The 21,813-nt window shown below is 43.2% G+C and overlaps 2 protein-coding genes across 13 annotated transcripts in view; both read left to right on the forward strand.

Annotated features, from left to right (window-relative positions):
• The window catches only part of EP400 (E1A binding protein p400), a 47,213-nt gene extending 33,651 nt beyond the window's left edge, over positions 1–13,562 (forward strand). For 5 of the 12 annotated variants that reach the window (XM_053959093.1, XM_053959095.1, XM_053959102.1 and 2 more), the window contains 16 exons: positions 412–585; positions 831–878; positions 1,885–2,021; positions 2,528–2,584; positions 2,709–2,787; positions 3,357–3,557; positions 4,569–4,614; positions 4,706–4,815; positions 5,409–5,613; positions 6,098–6,261; positions 6,625–6,831; positions 7,133–7,328; positions 7,633–7,763; positions 8,186–8,353; positions 9,055–9,132; positions 10,925–13,562. In XM_053959093.1, coding sequence (XP_053815068.1) covers positions 412–585; positions 831–878; positions 1,885–2,021; positions 2,528–2,584; positions 2,709–2,787; positions 3,357–3,557; positions 4,569–4,614; positions 4,706–4,815; positions 5,409–5,613; positions 6,098–6,261; positions 6,625–6,831; positions 7,133–7,328; positions 7,633–7,763; positions 8,186–8,353; positions 9,055–9,132; positions 10,925–11,197 — 2,274 coding nt within the window. In that variant the 3' untranslated portion in view covers positions 11,198–13,562. The remainder of the gene's footprint in view (positions 1–411; positions 586–830; positions 879–1,884; positions 2,022–2,527; positions 2,585–2,708; positions 2,788–3,356; positions 3,558–4,568; positions 4,615–4,705; positions 4,816–5,408; positions 5,614–6,097; positions 6,262–6,624; positions 6,832–7,132; positions 7,329–7,632; positions 7,764–8,185; positions 8,354–9,054; positions 9,133–10,924) is intronic. The other 7 variants (XM_053959104.1, XM_053959103.1, XM_053959094.1 and 4 more) reach the window with 6 other exon arrangements.
• Positions 13,563–13,628: 66 nt separating this feature from the next.
• NOC4L (nucleolar complex associated 4 homolog) lies at positions 13,629–21,451 on the forward strand. The gene is made up of 15 exons (XM_053959108.1): positions 13,629–13,819; positions 13,916–14,039; positions 14,127–14,233; positions 14,497–14,604; positions 14,733–14,882; positions 15,336–15,435; positions 15,687–15,721; positions 15,825–15,875; positions 16,414–16,525; positions 17,155–17,215; positions 17,754–17,864; positions 19,110–19,273; positions 19,657–19,739; positions 20,487–20,600; positions 20,907–21,451. The coding sequence occupies exons 1-15, from the start codon at positions 13,724–13,726 to the stop codon at positions 21,021–21,023; spliced, it is 1,533 nt and encodes a 510-aa protein (XP_053815083.1). The 5' UTR covers positions 13,629–13,723; the 3' UTR covers positions 21,024–21,451.
• The last annotated feature ends 362 nt before the right edge of the window (positions 21,452–21,813 follow it).

Raw genomic sequence — 21,813 nt, forward strand, 5'->3', positions numbered from 1 at the left:
GGAACAGCTTGCCTGTCATTTGTGCTCCTCTAAGGAGAAATTAAAGGCTAAACTACAAAATGTATGATTAAGCCCTATTGTTGTTTTAGAAATCACTTACTATTATTCAGATTAGTTTTGCTGGCTGGACACTGGATAATGCAGCTAAGGTTCTTCCAACCATTGAGGGGAGAGCAGCACTTGAATAACAGCTCTCTGTCCCTCTCATACCAATCTCCATCTGTTTCCCTGCACATCAGTCAGCATTAAGGCACCTTATGTCTCTTTATTCCCTGTGACTGCATCTGCACACAGAGCCGTAGCCCTGAGCTGTCCCACTGTAGTAACGGTGTGTGGGCACACGCAGGTAGGGGAAGGTTTGGAAGATGGCAGCGATGTCTCCTGATGCATTTGTACCTTTCTCTGTTGCAGGCAGTGAAGCAGCTGCTGGAGCTTCCTTTAAACCTTGCTGTTGTGTCACCAGCACACACTCCCAACTGGGACCTGGTCAGTGATTTTGTTAACTCCTGCAGCAGAGTCTATCGCTCGCCCAAGCAGTGCCGCAACCGATACGAGAATGTCATAATCCCAAGGGAGGAAGGAAAGGTGAGTTCACCTGGAATGATGCGTCTTTTTTTTACCTTAAGTTGTAGAGTTTTTTTTCCTTAACTCCATAAACACTTGTTTTTTTGTTAAACGTTTCAACAGTGTAAATAAATAACTTTTAAAAGATCTTTTTAAATTATTCTCATCAGGATTTCCACTTATTTTATGTGATTTCTTTGAAAAGAAAAAGCACCTGAACAAAATCTTCCACAAAAGATCATCTAACTTTCCTTCTTATTTTACAGCTAATGTACGAAGCTAATCCTAAAAAGAAGACAAAAAGTATTTATAAGGTGTGCATTGGTATTCTTTCAAAATCAAATCTAGACACTGTGGTATTTAGCAGCAATGGAGGTGGGCAGATAATTCATATGAGATCCATGTTGAGTGTTACTTGAGTTCTGAAACATCAATTAAAATTCCAAGTTTATTTTTCCTTTCTTTGTTGATACACAGTGGATTGACACCAGACTTCAGCTTTTGGATTTGATAGATAAATTTTAGATCATGCAAGAAGTTTGTGATTTCACTTAAACTGTAGTTGGCATTTTTCCACCATGTATCTTATCCTGATGGTATTTAAGATCTGTAAGAATGATGAACTTCATGCTAGAGTCTAAGTGGATTACAAATACATAGTGAATTTGATGCCTGAAACACATTTAGTAAATGAGGATGATAGGACGCTACAGAAACAAAAACAAATTCCGTGACTGTGAACACCTTCTTCCAAACCACACAGCAATTTAGTGACAGAGTTGGGTGGAGAATCCAGAACTTCTGGCTGTAGTCCCATTCTCTGACTGCTAAGGAGGTTTGTCCCTGACTGGCAGTTTCTGCTTAGGAGAAGCCAAATGTTAGACTGGCATGGTGTGTGGATGTTAACCTAGCTTTGTTGGGAGAGCAGTGCAGTGATGGTTTTGTTTTATTATCTTACGTGTGCGCTGTGCATAACTATAAACTAATGGGCTCTTGGTTTGGGTAATGAATTAAACTTGCAAAATCTAAACTAAAGCAAAGATTCTTTCTCAAATTAGAGTTTGCCATTTTGTATGTCCCCAAGTGCTGATGCCAGTGTGACCGTGAGAACTGCTCCTTATTTTGCTCTTTCTTTATATATTTCCCATAGAGTTTTGTGTGACAGTAAGTTATCAGTGACACGAGGCAGGAACCAGTCTGTGATAGATATGTTGGAGAGTGTTTTTAAATAATCTACAAGCGCGCCTTGTGTTTAAACATAGACAAAATGCCCTGTTGGGTGAGTTTGCAATTGAAAGTTGGTTTGTTTTCTTTTTCTAGACTAAAAACAGTCGCCCACTTCGTACCAATCAGATCTATGCTCAAGATGAGGGTGCAACCCACACACAGCTTTATACTAATCATTTTGAGATGATGAAAATGATTGCAGGGAAAAGAAGTCCACCTATCAAACCTCTGTAAGTTTACCTGGGATCATTTGATCTCCTGTCACCACAGATCTCCTGGAAACAGTGTTTTGAATGGCTCTCAAAACCCAGGGTTATTCTGCACTCTCCTTCTCTGTTCTTGATCTCTCTCTGTGTGTTCTGTGTTATTGGAAACACCTCCATATTTCATGTGTTTGGGTCTCTGCAGGAATTTGCTCTTTGTCATTTAAAGCAAAACTGCATTCAATTGGGGTTTTAAAAATCTACTTTATATCTGTCCATTTGCTTGAATTGTAGACAATTTGCTGTCTATGCTGCTAATAGTACATTCTTTCCTATGTATCTTCCTGCAGTTTTTCTGTATTTATTTAGTATTTACTCTGAGTCTCTTAAATGTCTGTATGTGGCCTCCAGTACTGGCTGGAATATCGTGGAAGCTTCACCAAAACTGCAGTGTTACATGCTAAAATATGTGAAATGAAATACTGTTTTGAAAGTTTTTCTGTCTCCGCTAATACAGTTTTTCTCAATTTCAGACTTGGCATGAATCCTTTCCAGAAGAATCCAAAGCATGCATCGGTGCTTGCAGAAAGGTGAGCACTCCCTATCTTGAAGAAGTTATAAATCATATAAAAGTGCTCTTTTTTATGTTCATTTTTTTTTTTAGGTTTCAGTTATTTCTAAATACTGTGTGTTTTGTCTTATCATTGTTTCTAGTGGAATCAACTATGATAAGCCCCTCCCTCCGATTCAAGTCGCGTCCCTCCGAGCAGAACGCATTGCCAAAGAGAAAAAGGTATGGTCCCATCTCTGCTGCACAAATGAATGCAGTAATTAAAAAATCAGGCAACAGATGAGGTATGAGCAGAGCTTCCTCCTGGGAGAAGTTTGGCAGTACAGTGGATGTTATGAGCAGCTGCACATTGCTCATGTACAAAGGTTTAGATAACCAGGGCCCAAAGTGGGGCCTTTCCTTGCGCCTCTTGTCACACTCAGACCCCTTAAACAATGAGGAACATATTTTTGCAAAAGATACTAAAACATGTAAAAGTCTTATTTAATTCTTGACCATTTTTTAGCCTCCTTTCTTATATTATTCAGAAAGAAATACCTGCTTGTGGATGATAAGTTGCTTGTTGTGCTATGCTCTAAGCCATAAAACCATGAGTACATCTTATAGTTTGAAATTAGTCACGTTGTGTAACTTGGACTTGAAAAGTGAGGGTGGCTTTGTGGGCTGTCTGTGGTTAGAATTAAAGGGGTTTTGTGGATAAAGAGTTTTTTTCCTGTTGCTTGATTTTGTTTTAAAAAACCACATCTTGCTTGTTCCATGCTTGAAGACTGAAGGTGCCCCTTGCCTTGCAGGCGCTGGCGGAGCAGCAGAGGGCCCAGCAGCAGACGGGCCCCCAGCCCCAGCAGCCCCAGGCGGGCCAGCAGCCCCCCCAGCAGCCCCCCGTGCAGCAGGCCCAGGCCCAGCCACAGGCACAGGCACAAGCACAGGTAGTTCAGCAGCCACAGGCAGTGGTGCAGACTGCAGTCACTACTGTGGCCAACACAGCAGTATTGGTAAGAAAGGGAGAGCTCGGTGCCTCTGATGTAGTAACTTGAGTTCTTCTGTGTGTGCTGTATTTGTGTCGTGTTTTCTCTGGAAAGAGAATTTTAGGTCAGTATAGTGAGATCAAAGATATTCTTTTCTTGTTTGCTTTCCCTGGTTATGCTTGGTGTCTTCTGGTTCCCTGATTTATTAAGACTATTTGTACCATTGTAGCAACAGATCTTGGCATTCTGAGGTGAAAAAACACCGTGCAAACATGGTTTTTCCTTTTTCACTTTAGACTTTCACTTAATGAAGTCTGAGTGAATAGATGTACATGGTCAATGAGAAGTATTTGTACAGAGAACTTGCAGAATACAGAGAATAAAAGAGAATGTAGCTGTAAGAGCAACTCAGTTAAAGAGCTTAAAATCCAAAGATTCATTAACCTTTGCAAGGCAAGTGAAATGATGCATCCTACAGGAAACACCGTTGTGCTTTTACTGCGAGTTTGTGCAAAGTTTTAATGTCTTCTCTAAATCTGGAGTCTGAATGAGTCTGATGACTGGCTTGTGGCTTTTGTATTTAGAGCAAATCCAGTTTGCATAGTAATGTGTGCAGGCAGTGGTGGATTTACGTTGCTTGTTGAAGAGCAAGAGTACCACAGCTTTTGCAGAAAGACACAGAGGATGTGTTCTGAGCCACAAGCATTGCTGTGTATGAAGTGCTCGGTGATGTTCCTATGTGAGTGGTTCTCCAAGTTATTGCTCCCTTCCTCTGCTAACAGGGATGCCCAGTGACCAGGGTTTAGCACACTTGGCTGGTCTACAGTTGCTCATCAGTGAAGCAGAATCCTGATTTACGTATGCATTAGTTGCTGTGATCTGTAGAGTCAATGAACAACTGAACAACTGCAGAAATCTCTGTGTGTTCCATTGTGTTTTTGTTATTTCGTCACTTCTAGAATACAGCATTGTGTTAAGCAATGCTCAGTTTTCTTTTATTGTTTTTCTGAACTGTTACCTTAATTGTCTTCTAATTAGGCAGGCACCATCAAAACAGCAGTGACGGGGACAAGCATCCAGACTGGTAAGGAGACTTTATAATTGGAGATAAGAGGTGATGGGACATTAGGATTTTCACTTTCAGAATATCACATTTAATCCTGGCTTGCTTTCAGCTACAGTGAGTGGAAATGTGATCGTGAACACTGTTGCTGGGGTCCCTGCTGCTACCTTCCAGCCCATCAATAAGCGTCTGGCCTCACCTGTTATACCTGGCACGCTGACTGTGAGTAGATCCTGTCATTAGTTGTGTCCCTGGACACATTGGGTTGCATGTTTTATCAGCATAGCTGATAATTTCCATGTTGTCAGAAATTCTGCTTCTTGCAAATGTCATGTGCATCTTGGGGTTCTTTATAAAACCTCTCTCTCTTATCAAAACATCAGAACACACTGGAATGGTTTATCAGAAAAAAAATGCTTAATACTGTTAAAAATAATTTATCGGCAAGTGCTGCTAAAAGCAATGTATTATGTCATTAACATTTTCAGCCTGTAACTGTTTTGTGCTTTATTAATTATGATCTTTATGATTATGTTAATGGTTTAAGACTATGGAAGATAAAGCAAAATATTGAAAGGTACTAAAATAAAATGTCTGTAATGGAGTGAAGGGTTTGGTGATCAGCCTGTTGGAAAAAGATTTAACCACATGCTGATTTTAAGATGCATCCAAACAGATGTGTTAGACAGATTTGGGGCTTTTTTACTTTTGCATTTTTGTGCTTGTTTTTAAAATTGCCTAGAGGGCCAATTCCATTTGCAGAAGGGAGACGTGAGGCGTGGGAGGGGAGCAGTAACGGCTGTGTTCCCTCGCAGACCTCGGGCGGCACCGCCACTGCCCAGGTGGTTCACAGCCAGCCGCGAGCGGCCGCGGCGCCGGCAGCGTCCACCGAGCTGGTGACCATCGCCTCCACCCAGGGCGTGCGCGCGGTGACGTCGGTGACAGCTTCGGCCGTGGTCACCACCAACCTCACGCCTGTGCAGACCCAGACAAGGTCTTTGGTGACCCAGGTCACACCAGGTAATGATCCTGTGTTCAGGGGCTTTTTCCAGTAGTGCATAAGGGGCCTCAGAATTCCTGTAGATCCACCACCACAGCCCCACAGTATCGGAAGTCTGGGATGCGATTAAACAGGGCTGTGATTTTTAACTTGCTTTATTGTTGGTGCTCAGATGACATTTTTCTCTGGTATGTCTGGATACAGCATGGCAATAGAGAGCTTGGCCCCTAGGCATTGCAATTTAAAAATATTATTAACAATCTAGCAGTAAAGTACTAGAATTGACTGTCTTCACTAAAAGAGCGTTTTGAAGAAAGACCCTTGTATTTTATGATCTACTCTGCTTTTACATAATTTTCATGATAATGTGTTCTTACATGTAGTAAGAACACAAGGTGTGCTGGAGCAGAAAAATAAGCATTTTTCTTCTCAGGTGAAATTCATGAGTTAAACTGAATGTTAAAAAGTATCTGTCATAACATTTTGTTTTTTCTTTATTCACAGCTACACCAACAGTCCAGCTGTCAGGCAAAACCATCACCCCTGCTCACTTCCAGCTTCTGAGGCAACAGCAGCAGCAGGCTGCTCAGGTGCAGGTCCCACAGATCCAGGCTCAGGCACAAGCCCAGTCTCCAGCTCAAATAAAAACTGTAGGGAAATTGTCACAGGTGAGGAACTGCTCATGAAGTAACATAACACATTGCTCTCATTACTGTAAGCTTCCTTAGCAGTGTGTGTTGTGTCCTGTTTTCTTGGGCTAGAGTGAGATGTATTTCCCTCTTAAATTTCATCCTACTAAAATTTCATGCAGGCAGTGAGTCTGACAGCACTTTCAATAGTAGAGTAGGGCAGGATGGAAAGCACTTACTGTTGCTCACTGGAAGCCATTGTGTAAAAGAGTTACATTTTAGATACTTGATCTTAGCTCTAGTCTGGTACAGAATGTTTCTCCTTTTAGGCTTTGGATGCATCTCCATTTTTCTCCTGTAATGTAAGCCATTGGAAATGATGGAAGTGTTTGATTTTTGCAGGAGCAGCTGATCAAGTTGCAGAAGCAGAAGCTGCAGCTCCCCCAGCAGCAGGCAGCACAGCAGACACAGCAAGGGGCACAGCAGCAAACAGCACAAGTGCAAGTGCAGCAGCAGCAGCAAACTCAGCAGCTCACTGCTGTGACAGCCCCTCGTCCTGGTGCAGTCCTCACAGGCACTACGGTCACCAACCTGCAAGTGGCACGCCTGGTGAGTTGGCTTTGACTTGGCAAAAAGTCTCAAACATCTCACTCTTGGCTGGTTTAAATGAACTGGGCGCTGATGATTCACACTCACAAGTGCCCTTTGCATTGCTCTGGCAGTTCAGAAGGAACTGCTGTAACATAAATAGCTTTACATTGTACTTACCCATTGATACCATCTCTGAATTGTGTCACTGTACAGAAGCCATTACATTTAGAAACATTTACAGCTATCACTTTATAATCACCTGTTATATGCAGCAAATCTTTCTGTGCTGGTACAATAATCTTCATTTCTTACTGCTTAGACTCGTGTTCCTGCTTCCCAGCTCCAAGCACAAGGACAGATCCAGGCCCAGACTCCACAAGCAGCCCAGGTTGCTCTGGCAAAGCCTCCAGTGGTGTCTGTTCCAGCTGCTGTTGTGTCATCTGCAGGAGTCACCACACTCCCTGTGACTGTGGCAGGCATTAGTGTTGCCATCGGGCAGCCACAGAAAGCAGCAGGTATGTGAATGCAAGTTGGAAATAGGATGAATTGTATTTCATAGCAGTCTCTGTAGTATAGACAATCTTTTTCTTGAAGATTGTTGTTGGAACAAAAAATTAGCTTACTCGTGCCCTTAGATAAGAAATTTTCTCCACTGTGAAAATCATGTCTTATTCCCATTAAAATCAGTGGGTTGTTAGTGCTCAAAGCTGTGCAAATGTATGTCTATAAAAGTGGAATCTGTGGGTGCGAGCTGTGATTACTGGGACAAAGCAATCAACTGAAGACTCTTACTGTTCTAATTATTTCTGTAATTTTCAGGAGGCCAGACAGTAGTTGCACAGCCACTGCATGTCCAGCAGCTGCTAAAACTCAAGCACCACCAAGCAGCACAGCAGCAGAAAGCCATCCAGCCCCAGGTTGCACAGGGACAAGCTACTGTGCAGCAAAAGGTACTATTGTCTGCCCTCCCATTAACTTGTGCAATGGTTCTGTGGTTGTAAAGCTTTGGTTCTGGATGACCAGGACACCCCTAGAGAGTCAGTCAGGGTTTCTAGGGATGATCTTAGGTATATCTAGAGAGAACAGGTTCTCAGGTGCTTCATTTTTTCTGTAACGTGGTTGATTGTTTGGTAGTTTTTAATAAGTGTATTGTTGTGTGAGTGTTGTGTGTAAGAGAGAAACTTTAAGTACTTTAATTCTGAATACTTGTGTAAATGCATGAAGGCTTTCATCTAGTGTTCATTTTTTTGTTGCTAATACTGGGAGAATTTTTTTTAGTAATTAAATGTAATTAATCTTTTTTCCCACATACCTGTTTTTTAAAATACACTTCTCTTTTGTAGTCATTGATGCCTTTTTTTCTCTTGTGCAGATAAATGCTCAACAGGTTACGGTCCAGACCCAACAGCAGACTTCACAGCAGCAAAAAGTAACTTATGCTACACAGCCTGCCATTAAAACACAGTTCTTAACAACTCCAATTTCCCAAACCCAGAAACCAGGTGGAACTCAGCAAGTGCAGGCCCAGATTCAGGTACAGGTAACACAGGTTTGCACCTTAAACTGTACTGGGACTGGAGAATTGTAAAGATGACAGGTGAGGTAGAATTCAGCACCCACTCATTTTAATTCTAGTCACACATTCATTTAAATTGAGTTTTCAATAAAATTCACTGGTGCTGCATATGTGGCCTTATAGCAAGTCATAGCTGTGAGCTGCAAGTTCACCTTTCCTCTTTGAAATAAAATAATTGAGTCACTCCTTTTTATTAGGCAAGGGATTCCATAGTGTGTTTACTGAGGAAAATTCAGCCAGAATTTTTCCTGTTTCTGGTGCTGCCTCACAGCCTAATCTCTGGTAGCCTAGAGTAGGTGACAACTCACATACTTTCTTTTCTGCATAACTGAATCAGCCTAACCAAGGAAAAAGAAGGGGGTTAGGAATTGGAAACCTTACTCTTTCAAAAGTATATCCCAGATAATGTAACCTGTTAGAACTCATGTGCTTCCTCCAATTTTCTAGGTAGTTGGGAGGAAATGACTCTGTTGTAGTTAAAATTGAAAATATTTTTCTTCCTCCCCTAGCTAAGTTCTTCTTTTCACTGATCTAAAATGTTTCATAAACATTCATCCTCACGGAAAATGCCAAACTACAACTTACCATGAACAGGCCTTGGTGTTTTGCTGCTATCAGCAGCTTTTTATTTTGATCCAATCTTTCTTTATTTCATATCACTACAGGTTGCAAAACTCCCACAAGTGGTCCAGCAACAGGCTACTGTTGCCAACATTCAGCAGATGGTTTCAGTTTCCCAACAGGTAGGTTTTGCTCTTGTCAAATATAGCACTAGAAACATGATCTTTAGAAAAGCTCATTTTTTTGGAATGTGTGTATTTTTCACGTTATGTGTGGCATAGGTAGTATTTTTGAAGGATATAGCAAGTGCCTTTCTATAAAAATGAGTCTTGAATACTGAATCAGCTGAGGTATATTCTCTGGTCTAAAACTTTCATAGATGTAGCAATGTTTGTTCATCACTGTAGATAAGCTGAAAAACAGATTTTTAACAGTGTTTTCTGGAGCTGAAAGGATGTTTAAAAATTGGTTTCTGGTGATGTATAGTCAATACAGCAAATAATTGAACTAATGAGCACCATCTGAGCTTTTCACATAAAAATGAGGACAAATTGAAGGTTACAAGTTGTTTTGTTTCAGTTCATAGAGCTATGCCAAGTGCTCTGTAAAAGGCAGGATGGTGTGGTAGCTGTTCCAAATGGGTGCTGGTAACAGACGGGGCTCGGGCAGGAGAAGCTCAGGTTGTTTGGTTCCCCTTCCCTAACGACCAGGCAGTTGAATTAACACTCTTTAGCTCAATGTCATCCAGATCATTAGCAACAGGCCTAACGTAGGCAGTTGGTTGGCAGGAATGATTTAACTTTGGAGGGTGCATGAAGTTCTTGACTTTGGTGCACAAAAATCTGGCCCAGTCAGCTCTTAATCTGCCACAGTTCACGGTGCAATGTTTTAGTGCAGAATAAAATCTGTGACTGTTTATCTCAAAATGGTGATAAAGTGGTGTAAGCAGTCTGATAACCACCTCAGATGTGAATGCTTCAAGGGCAAAGTAGACAGCAGGAAGTAGAACTCTCATTAGTCAATACAAGTTGAGTTGTCCTCTGTAGTCAGGAAGAGCTCCTAGATAATTTTCAAAAGTCATCAATGGTGGCATAACTCTGTGACTTTGAGTCTGTGGCAAAAAGACAAATATTTTCCCTCCCATCTACATCAGTGACTTTAGTAGCAGTAGATGTAGGCCATGATAAGTATTTTTTAAACTATGGTCTTCATATGGCATTCTTTTTATCTGCATTTTTAGTGCTTCCCACTAGAATCCTTTTGGATCATTCAATAGCTAATTTTTTCTCTGGAGAAGTCCTTGGTAGCTTTGTTTGGCTTCTGCATCTGACAAAGGCAGCTGAAGCTGCTCAGTTTTCATTACCTTGTCCTCTGAACAAGGAGATGTTGATTTTTTTTTTCTTCCCTTTTTCTGGGTAGAGCTATGAAAATTAGATGTCTGGATGGAGTTCAAACTATTCTGCCATAAATTGGCAATAGAGACTGGCAGCTGTAGTCTGAATGGGCAATGGCAGAGACTGGTGGGAAGCCTCAGTGGCTGTATTTGTTGTCACAATATGGGTGCACAGTCAGCATTTTAACCTCTTTGGTCCTCTGGCTGTCCCTCTGTTCTTTTCCCTGCTCCTTCACTTCTGCAGTACAGGAATTTTCCTATATATCTGGAAGGGTTTCTATACCTTTCATCTGCCTTCTGAATGTATCTGAGGGCATGTCCTTGGATTTGCACTGCAGAGACCTGAGTTACAGGCATCTTGGCTCTTAGTTCTGATTTATAAGGCTCTAGAAGATGTGACAGAATGGTGTTTCTCAGTGACACCACAGAGCCTACGTTCCCAGAATCATTGTGTGAGATGTTTGTCAGTTAAGAGAGCAAATACCTAAGGAAGCAGGATTCCTTCTGTAGAGCAGAAATGTAATGACTGCTCAGTTTAATGCCAAACCATTTTGTAATTGCCTTTTCATCCTGATGTGTAGGTACAAGCTCAGCCCCAAACTGTGACCCTTTCTCAGACGACAGCAGGTCAACAGCAGGTTCAGGTGATCCCTGCAACCACTGCTACCGCTCAGGTCGTGCAGCAGAAGCTGATCCAGCAGCAGGTCGTGACCACAGCATCTCCCCAGGTTCAGGCTCCAGGTGTACAGAACCCAGCCCAGACACCAGCAACACCTGAAGCCCAGAGTCAGCAAGCAAAAGTACAAATGAGGACACCGACTGTCAGATTAAAGGCACCTACTAAACCAAGTTGAACTATTGCAATAACAGAGAAACACAGTATTTTGTGTTTGCTGAGACAAGTGAGAAGCTACTCCAAACATCCAAATGAAGACAAAACACCTCTGGTCTCTGTTTTTTTTTTTTTTGTTTGTTTTTTTTTTTTTTTTTTTTTTTTTTTTTGTTTTTTTTTTTTTTTTGTTTTTTTTTTTTTTGTTTTGTTTTGTTTTGCTGGGTTTTCTTTTTTTTTGGAGCAGAAGGTTTCTTGCTGGTGAACATTTAAACATGAAAACTCACATGTAACTTCAGTGTATTAGCAACTGTTTAGCACTCAAACTCTGTACAAGATGCATTCTGCCTGTGTTCTCTGTGCTCATTCAAACCAGATAAAGCAAGCATTACTTAGGTTGAAATTCTGCCCAGCTTCTCAAAAGTGAAATGGTGATCTGCCATAAATGTCAGTAAAATCCATCTGTGTTAGAATACCACACCTGCCTGTGGGCATGTCCAGCTCCTTGCTGTAGTTCAGTGTGTGCTCAGTACCCACGATGAAGCCCCACAAAGAACCAGGTGTAGTTGGTACAGCACAGTATTTTCCATCTGTACAAAAGCTCTGTGTTGTTCTTCCCTGTGGTAAACGCCCCTGGAAGATCTAACACAGACTTGAAGTGCTCCCTGCAAAGTTTAGCCAATAAATGTGAAAACCTGTAAGTATATGTAATTAAAAAGGAAAAAAAAAAGGTTTCATAGGTTTCATTCTCCATTTTTGTAAGTCTTTTAAAATGTTTGTTAGTAGTTTTTGTGTATAGTTTACTGAATAACCCAACCTGTGTGCCATTCTCATATTTCACTTTAAAATAATGGGTATTTTAGGCATGAGCTGAGTAAATACTGTGTTGATAGTAAATGTGTATTAAAGTGTAGCCCTTTTTTTTTTTTTTTTTGTAAAAGAATTGTTCAGTAGATACAGCTAAACAGATGATCCATAGCTGTTTCTCATGGGACTTCTGTCACAAAAAATCTCCAGCTGATAAAATCTAATCTCTCAGTTTCATTCTGCTCTTGCAACATGTTTAAATGTTCAGTACTTTTTACACAGCTTTCAGCTTGGGGGGTGGGGGGCTGGGGGAAGGGGAGAATAGTGAAATTAAATCTAAGACTTAATTCTTCAACTGTGTAAAGAGTAAGATCTAACTTTTGTACTATTCTTTTACTAAAGCTAACGATGAATGTATCTTCAGGTGGGTATTTTGGATGTGAATAGAGCGTGGCCTCTTCCTCCAAATCAGTTTGCCTTATTATGGAGAAAAAAAAAAAAAGAAAAAAAGCAAAAAGCTGCATAGAACTGTGGGGGGTTTCTTTACTTTTCTTGCATACAGTGAATAACAGACTTTGCAAACAGCACTGAGTGAGGAATCAAAAAGCCCATGGTGGGTTGATGGGATTTATTTTACTTTGGCCATAAAACTGCACAATGTGTAAAATCCAGACAAAATTACAACATTCCTTTTCTGAGCTGATTTTAAAATTATTTTTTCATTCTGTGATCTTTTTACTCTTTTAGGAAAGAAGCCTATTTAAGGGCAAGGAAAGCATATATTTTGTTTTTACTTCTGTATGTCCACACTTGTTGGTACCTGGCAATCCACATGGCTTAAACAAGAAAGAATTCTCAGCCAGCTCCTCTGTGTTACTTGGGATAGGTACAGCCAATTCTGTTCAGATCACACATGTAAACATTGGCTCAGGCAGCGTTCCTTACTTTTTTATTTTATACCTCTTTTGTCCTGCATACTTTTTTTCTTGGACCCTCAGGTGTACAAATACAAGGGCATTTTGTTTTTTTTTTTAAAGCTGTTTTTGCATGCAGTAGTATTCCCCTGACCCTGCTAACCCCTGGCGTGTGCCATCCCCTAAACTTCACAGCCAGCCATGGAGCTGGCATTGCTGACAGCAGAGTAGTTTAAAATGCAAAGCAGATGCAGTGGTAATGGATAGTGACACTGTGTACAGTATAGCCTCGCTCATCCAAAAATATTGCTTAGTTAGCCCCAGTTTTACTTTTAAGTGTTTAGCTTTTATGATGTGCATGAAAGTCGGGGTGGGGGGGAACAGTTCCAGCAGCGGGAGAGCTGTTGGCTGCGTCGTTGTGCTGGTCTGATTTGGTGTCTAAAGAGGCGATTGTTTCTTGTTTAGGTCAGTTGATGAAGATAAAAAGTCACTATCTTTTTTTCCTTCTCATTATTTTTTTTTTCTTCCTTTGGATGTGTCTTTCTCCCAAGGAGTGTGTTAGGAAGTCAACCTGTACATAAGTGATGAACATTTGTACTCGACCCAGTAGGATGATAAAGAATAGTGCTGTATCCTACCTGAAGGTGTAATAAAGTGTACATTTTTATACCGCCGCCTCTCCCTGCCTTCTGTACCGGGGCGGGTTACCGGGAGGGGCAGTGTGGGTGCGGGACGGAGCGATCTCGATCCCGGTCCCGGTCCCCGCCCCGCCGCCGGCCCCGCCTGCGGGCGGAGCGGCCGCGGCTCCTCCTCCGTCCTCCCATGCGAGCATGGCGCGGGAGGCCGCGCTCGCCGCCTGCCTGGAGGCCGTGCTGGGCAGCCGCTCCAGCGCCAACCGCGTCTTCGAGCTCCTGGAGCCGCTGGCGGTGCGGGCCGGGCCGGGCCGGGCCGGGCCGGGCGGGGGGAGCGGGCTGAGGGAGGGCAGCGCGGCCGGGCCGCCGCTCTGACACGCGGTTCCCCAGGGCCAGGAGGAGCCGGAGGACATCGTGAGCGCCGCCAGGACCTGCAGCCGGCTGTTCGGGGCGCTGCTGGAGCGGCGGGAGCTGTTCGTGGGGCCGCTGCCCGACCAGGACGCCTCTCTGAGCGGTGAGCACGGAGCGGGGCCCGCGGCGCTGCCCGGGACAGGCGCGGCCCTGCCCGAGCCCAGCCTGTGTGTGTGTCTGTCCCTCACAGAGAGCTACAGCGCCGAGGACAAGTACAAGATATGGATGAGGCACCGCTACAGGGACTGCGTGGGCTGCCTGGGTGACCTCATGGGGCACGACGCCTTCCAGGTCAAGGTAGGTCCTGAGCCCGCTGCTGACCCACGGGTTCACGGGGGTCCCGTGAGCTGTCGCTGTATTTCAGTGTGGGAGGGCAGGCAGTGCTGTAAGACAGCACTGATGCTCTGACTCACCTCTGCTCACCAGCAGCGAGCATGCAGCTTTCTCAGGAAATAATCCTTCATTCTTCCTCCTCTTGAAAGTTGCCTCCTTTGGGTTTGACTCCTGGTGTTCTTGTTTGGGTGGGGTTTTTTTTGTGATGTTTCTTTCTTTTTTTAAAGGAGTTGGCACTCTGCACGCTCATGAAGTTTGTCGAATTGGAGGCACAGTATCCATTGATCAAAATAGAGTGGAAGGGAACTTTAACTTTTCCATGTGACCTTCTTAAGGTAACTGAAAAGTCTCTCCTGTCAGTGACCTGATGGCACACGAACTCATGTGCCCTCAGTCATCTCACTCTGTGTTCCAGTGCTGTGAGAGACTGACTTGTCGCTTTCCTTTCCAAACCCTTTGTTAGGTAGTTGTTGATGGTTTGCTTCCCACCACCGAGGACGCCTCACTCCTGATCTCCCGCTTTCAGGAGTACCTGGAGTACGACGACGTGCGGTACTTTGTCATGAAGGCTGTCACTGCCAGCATCGGGCAGGTCACGCAAAAGACAAAGGAGGTAACAAATTGTTACTGATTTTTTTCTTATGTGTGTCAGTATGCCAAGACTGGCTTTACTCTGAAATTGAAAGTATTTCAAGACACTTACTGTTCTTTCTGGTCTAAGCTCTTAGTTCTGTTTTACCCAAATCTTCACAGCTTGAGTGACACAGAGAAAACTTTTAATTCTGTTTACTCTGATGCAGAGGAAGAGCCTGTTTCCTTCATTGGATCCACCAGTTTTGTTAAGCCAGAATAAGTACAGAGATAGGTTTCTTGTTGGATAAACAAGTAGTACTTCAGGCTGAGACTGCAACAGAGAATATACCAGTGTGTTGTTTAGTCATCAACATTTTCCCTTTCTCTTTCTTAACGATATTCAGTACTTGGAAACAGGTCAATATTGAAGCCCAGGATCTTGCTATCTGATGTGGAACTTGCTTCATGTTTGTTTATATGCTTTTTTCCTCAGAGGCCGCTGCCTTTTTACCAGCAGAATGTATTTTCCCTCATCTCACCCATTAACATGCCAAACAAAGAGTCTGAGATGGTCAAATTTATGGTCAAGCAAGGTTAGTAAATTCCGCATGATAACTGTGTGTGAAAATGAAAATCAGGTTAAGATTTCTAGTGTGTAGAGAATGTCTGCTTCTTTGATCACTGTGATTCCACATTCCTAAGTCTACAGGGGGGTCTGTTATGGCCTTGTATAAAATACTTCAGCCCAAATTTTTAGAGCATCAAAAGGCTAACTTAAAAAGGGTCATCTTAATTTTTTGAATATCCATTTCAAGTTCAACATCTGGTTTCCCTTTCTTCTTAGATAACCGTGAGGAGTTGAAACTTTCAAAGCTTCAGGTAACTGTTCATTTGGTGCATTAGAACTGAAATTTTGTCTGCTTAAAATAGAGCATTATCTGTACCAGTGTGCTTAACTCACTGTTTGCAATTCTGTTTTAAGGCACACAAACAGGTGTTTGAAAAAATGTGGCTGACTTTTTTGAAGCACAAGGTGAGTGTTCTGCCTATGATCTGCATTGCTCTTTAAATTTAAGGATTGCTGATCCTTAACAATTGTGTCCAGCCTTGCAGGAAGCTGCTGGTAGGACCCCATTATGTTTTGAGTGTGGGCTGGGAACAGCCCAGTGACCATTTCTGTTGGATCACTCTGCCAAGAAACATGACTTCATATATGGCCTGATTTTCCTCCTTACTCTCAGCCTTTTTTCCCTACCTTAAACATCTCTGCCCATAAGGGTGATCTGCAGCATAACAATCTCTACTCACAAGCTGAAGCTTCCCCAGCCTTTTTCCTGGTGATTTTCCCCATCTGAGTGATGACACTGTTAGTTGTAAGCACCTGCTTCTTGAATGAACTTTGTTGGTGTCACTTGTAAACTCTCCCATTCGGGAACTGCTGCTTCAAGCTGTTCTGTATTTTCCTGGCACATTCCCTTCTGCTTGTGCATTGCCTTTTTGAGCCACAGGTTGCTGCTGCTGTCTGAATTCTCCCTGCAGTGCTTGTTTCTCTGTTGTTTTGTCCTTCACAGCTGCCCACTGGCCTTTACAAAAAGGTTCTTGTCATTCTGCACGACTCTGTCCTGCCTTACATGAACGATCCCACTCTCATGATGGACTTCTTGACAGTGGCCTATGGCATAGGTGAGTGAGAGCAGCCTTTTATCCTTTGTGGCACCTCCAGCATGGGACAGATGGACTTGGAAGCTCTGCTGGGTGCAGAACCACGACCTGGGTGATGGAATAGGTGTACTCTTGGCTGGGATGGAGCTAAGGAACTGGGGTCATCTCCAGTGTCCCTGAAAGTGAGATGATTTTACCAGTGTTTGTCAATGTCATTGCTCCTTGTGTGTAAGGAAAGCCATATTTAAGTCTTTGGGGAAGAGTAGAATACTGAAATGATTTGTTTTCAATATAGAGTTCAGCCAGTGCTGCTGATCCAAACAGGGTCCACAGGTTCCTGCAGAAATGTCCTTTCTGATCAGACCTTTGCCTCCCCAGTGTGACTTTGTTGAGGAATTAGAGCAGCACATTTTTGTGTCTCAGTTGCTGAACATTTGTTCTACTAAACTACAGCTTAATCTTTGTAAGAAACTTGGGAGTCTGTGGAAGGCTGTAGATGAAATTGTTTCACTTTTCAGTCATCACACTAGCTCTGATTTCAGCTACTGAGTTTTGTTTTCCTTCTGGGAAGATTATATTATAGAAAAAACTTGAAGATTATTTTTTTCTAGTTATTTTTATTGTGTTGATATCTGTCTGTTTTCTTACAGGTGGAGCAATCAGTCTTCTAGCCCTAAATGGGTTGTTTATTTTGATTCATCAGCATAATCTGTAAGTAAAAAGAGTATATTGTTTAAAGGAACCTGGGTTTTTGCATTTATGTCTTTATGTACAAGGAATTGAAATGCATTCACCACACCTTCAAGCTTTGAAATTCCCCCATGAGAAAGCCAAACTGCAGAAGAGGCTCAGGCTGTTTGGATGCTGGGCTTTTTTGGCTGTCTGATTTCTTTTACAACTGAACCTAAATAGTCTTTTCTCTAGACTGAGGTAGCTCAGCACTTAAAAATCAATTTCCATTGATCTGATTACAGAGTGAAGCCATGGTCTTTGGTGTCCCTTTCACTGCATCCTGTACCATTTGCAGTCACTGGACATGGCTTCACACCCTGAAGATGGCTGGGCACTGCAAGAGCCATAAATTCACCTTGCAGCTTGTTTTCAGGTGGTGACTGTAGAGGGAAGCCTAAGAGAGCTAAACAGAGCACAGCAGTGGGCTGGGGTGCTCTTAATGAAAGCACAAAAACATTTAGACGCAGTCCCTCTGTACACCACTAATGGATGTTGTATTTTTCCTCTTTTTCAACAGGGAGTATCCTGACTTTTACAAGAAGCTGTACAGTCTGTTAGACCCTTCCATCTATCATGTGAAGTACCGAGCTCGCTTTTTCCACCTGACTGATCTGTTTTTGTCTTCATCGTAAGTAGCATCTTTATTATGTATGCTCACATATTTTTCTCCTGCTTTTCTGTTCTTGAACAGTCTCCCACATGTCTGGATTTAATGTATTCAGTGTGCCTGCTGGATTAGATACATTTTTGTGGAGAAAACTGAATCCAAGACTATTATTGTAGTCTTGTGTAATTTTTCATGTGCTATTTTTGAAGATTTGCCTCACAGCCATAGATTTTCAGAAAGGAAGAATTGCAGTTAGTTATCAGAGTTTGAGCTGCAAGCGCTTATGGATGTGTTTTTGATCTCTGTTCCACTTTGGGTGAAAGTGATGAATTTTCTGTCTTGCCTTTGTAAAAATGGAAAAGTAAAATTTGCAGGCTTTTTATAGATTACAAAGCTGTTGATAAATGGATGGCTTTTTGCAGACATAAAGCACTGAAATGTGAAGTGTTTGACAGCCTGTCTTGATGTTGTCAGTTCATTGTACACAGGGAATAAACCGGATAGGCAGCTGGTCATATAGTTGCTGTCATATATTATAAAATAAACCAACAGTAACACAGCATCAGGCACTTCATATCCAACCCCCTTGTATTCCTGGTGTACTTCGGAGAGAGTGACAAGACCTGTGGGTAACTTTGTTGAGCCTTGCAGGTGTAGTGAAGCCTGAGTGACTGAAAATTGTCATTTTCATCCCAACTCTTCTGACGTAAAGAAGGGGTCTAAATGAGCTGGTTGCTGTTAGAAATTTGCATTTTTACCATTAAAAAAAAAAAAAGAATTATGCTGCACATTTACACTACATGGGAGCTTTATGTTCCCATTAACAGCTGCAGTGCTTGGAAATGTTATGTAAATTTAGCACCATGGCCTGTGTATTAATTAAACCCACAAAATGACATAAGAAGAATATAATTAAGGTTGCCTGGCCAAACACTCAGTTTATGAAAGGACTGAATAAAGTTTGCCATGAGACTGGCTGTGTACAGGGGCTGTGCTTGGCAATGGTGCCACGTGTCAGGATTGAATCTTACAGTGATCTGAGATTATTCACGCACTGAATGTAAATTCACCCAAAAGTTTGTTCCAGTGAGCACACAACACATTAATGCTTAAAAGCGAGATTCCTAAAGCTTCTCTTTACTCCACAGCCAAAAAAGCCTGACGAGCCCCCTGGTCTGTAATGTGGCGTGCTGTTAGGGTGGCTGAGGCTGCTGGCTCTGCTGCCAGGACTGTAACAGGCTGCTCCCTGCTGTCCCCTGTCCCCAGGCACTTGCCAGCGTACCTGGTGGCGGCGTTCATCAAGCGGCTGGCGCGGCTGGCGCTCACGGCCCCTCCCGAGGCTCTCCTCATGATCATTCCCTTCATCTGCAACCTCTTCCGGAGGCACCCCGCCTGCAGGGTGCTGCTGCACAGACCAGGAGGGCCAGCAGGTGAGAGGGCAGTTGTGTTACGCCTTCAAGGCAACATAAACAGGAGCATTCCTGTGGAGGAAAAGGGGAGGAATTGCAGTTCTGAGGTTTGGAAGGATCTCTTTGTCCTGTCCCTTGAGTTTGTGAAAGGTCAGCAGGCTCCTGCTGTTAAGTTCAAAGCTATTCCAAATGCCCTACTTCCTCTGCTCTTTAAAAGCAACATGGTTCTGTAGTGCTGCCAGCAGTGACTCTTGGGTCATGCTGGGATTTGTCTGTTTGTCCCTGGACCAGAAATGACTTGGGAAGGAGCAACTCTGGCTGCAGCACTGCTCTGAGCCTGTGTTCCCTTTGGGGTTACGTACATCACATAGAAGGTATTAGCTCTGGATCTCCTATTTCCTTAGACATGTCAGAAGATCCATATATTATGGAGGAGGAGGAGCCATCTGAAAGCAGGGCTTTGCAGAGCTCTCTCTGGGAGATTCAGGTATGTCATCCCAAAATGAGCATCTGGGTCTGGTATGGGTCTCTTCCACCTTTGCTGCTTCCTTGACATGTGTTGGCAGTGGACAGTCCCTCTCACAAGAGCCTGCTTGACATGTGTCTTGCAAATGAGATCAGTTCTTTTACCCTGCATCATTCTCTATCCTAGCAAAGGATTCCTTACACTGGAGAAAAGTATGCTAGTTGGTGGGTGGCTTTGAACACACATTTGAACTTGCAGTTTACAGCTGAAACAGACTAAATAACTGCAAATGTACCAAGCTTCTCATTTGCTCTGGAGGGGAGAGAGGAACTTGGTGAGCACTGATGGAAGTGAATTGAGTAGAGCCAGGTTAGCCTCTAGAAATGGATGAGGGGTTTGTGTAGGAGGCTGAAGCAGCAAGAAGAATGATGTGCAGGAGCTGGAATCCTGGAGAGCTGGAGCTTGGGTGTGACATGGAGGCACTGTGAGGTGGCAGAATTAGGTTATGCAGTGTAGGCATGGCCTGTGGATGAGTTTATCTTGAGCTGGATGTGACCATGTGAGAGGAGCCTTTGATAAGTTTGAAAGATGCCTGAAATGAGGATTTTGTGAAGCTCTGTAGTAGCATGGTACAGCGAACTTGGATCTGATGGAATTTGGTGGTCTGGAGATCTGACCACCAAATGGGCAGACTCCTGTGTGGGAGTGCAGATGGATGTGTGTTACCCTGTACTTCTAGATTATCTCCTATTTGTCTTGCTTTTTCAGTCTCTCCAGAACCATTATCACCCAGATGTGGCCAAGGCAGCTGCTGTCCTGAACCAGTCCCTGTCTGAAATGGAGGATGACATATCAGGACTCCTGGAGCTCTCAGCTTCTGAGGTAATGCTGCTGTGCCTTTGTGAATGACTGGAACCAGAGGAAAGGAGGTTCTGGATGCAGCAGCCATGTCCTGTTCATCTGCCTTGCTGCTGGGGAGGGAACTGCACTGCCTTGGTTACCCAGAACCAGGGCAAACCAGGAAAATGGTCTGCTAAATAACAGCATGAGCAACAGTGGTGACAGGGCTGGCTTTTTTCTTTGAAGTGTTTATTTGCTGGATGTTTTAAGACTTTAGAGTGTGCAGTGTTATTGGGGTGAGGAGCCTGTACTGAGTTTTGACAATATTTTCTGGTTTTTATTTTGTAGCTTTTTGATAAAGAAGTAAAGAAAAAGGCTGTTGATGTGCCCCTGGAGTTTGAGCAAGTACGAGGTTTGTTTGGGAAGAAAAATGATATTTTTGCAGAGCACTTCAGTTTAGACTGATGCCATCTCTTACCAAAGCACATCTGTCAGCAGCTGGATCTTAGGGACATGCAGAAAGCTCCCATGTGCTCTGCAGCCCTTCCCTGTGAGGAGAGCTGGACTGCTTGAGCTGCAGCCGCCTTCAGTGCCCCTTGCACTGCCCCTGGGTGGACTTTGCTGTGTTTCTCACACTTGCATCCTGCCACCTGGTATTTGGGAGGGATTTTTCCTCGGAGCAAGGCTTTCTGCACTTGTTCATGGCTGGGATCCCAGTCCTTCCCCCAGAAGTGCTGGTGACCAGGGGCTGCATCAACAGACATCTCACTGCTGTTCCATGGGACTGAGGGGAGTTGCATTCTCTGACTGCTCTTACTTTTCAGATGTTTTACTTTTATATGAGAGCTGACGGCCTGTTTGTAATAAATGTCTTCAATACAGAAGTGGAAACACCTGATGTATTATAATTATATTTTTATATGCATTTTTAAGCTCATCTTCAGGGGGATGTTTATCTTCTTTGTACTCAGCACTCCCACATTCAAGGCATTGAAACTGGTTTGTCTAACAACTCAGAAGATGCTCAGTAGATCCATCTAGGAAATGTTGCTGGTGTTCCTTCCTGTACATCCATCTCATGCACTAAGGTTGCTGGATTCCAAATGCTCATGAGCTTTGGCAGTGAACATAATCCTGGTGCCTGCTGTAGCCAGGGAGGCCAGCTGATGTGCAGTGGGAGGCTAATCCTTGAGTTTTGCTTCGGAATGATAAGCAGCTTGGTGGGGTTTTGCTTGCAGCCTGCATGTGTTTTAGG

Source organism: Vidua chalybeata, chromosome 18 (genome assembly GCF_026979565.1).
Source record: "Vidua chalybeata isolate OUT-0048 chromosome 18, bVidCha1 merged haplotype, whole genome shotgun sequence".
Classification (NCBI taxonomy): Eukaryota; Metazoa; Chordata; class Aves; order Passeriformes; family Viduidae; genus Vidua; species Vidua chalybeata.

What these genes read in the sequence shown, in the direction of transcription:
- NOC4L (XM_053959108.1), top strand. Translation starts at nt 13,724, where the DNA reads ATGGCGCGGGAGGCCGCGCTCGCCGCCTGCCTGGAGGCCGTGCTGGGC. An exon ending in TTCCATGTGACCTTCTTAAG is followed by an intron (nt 14,605 to 14,732) that starts GTAACTGAAAAG and finishes ACCCTTTGTTAG; the next exon opens with GTAGTTGTTGATGGTTTGCT. An exon ending in GACAGTGGCCTATGGCATAG is followed by an intron (nt 16,526 to 17,154) that starts GTGAGTGAGAGC and finishes GTTTTCTTACAG; the next exon opens with GTGGAGCAATCAGTCTTCTA.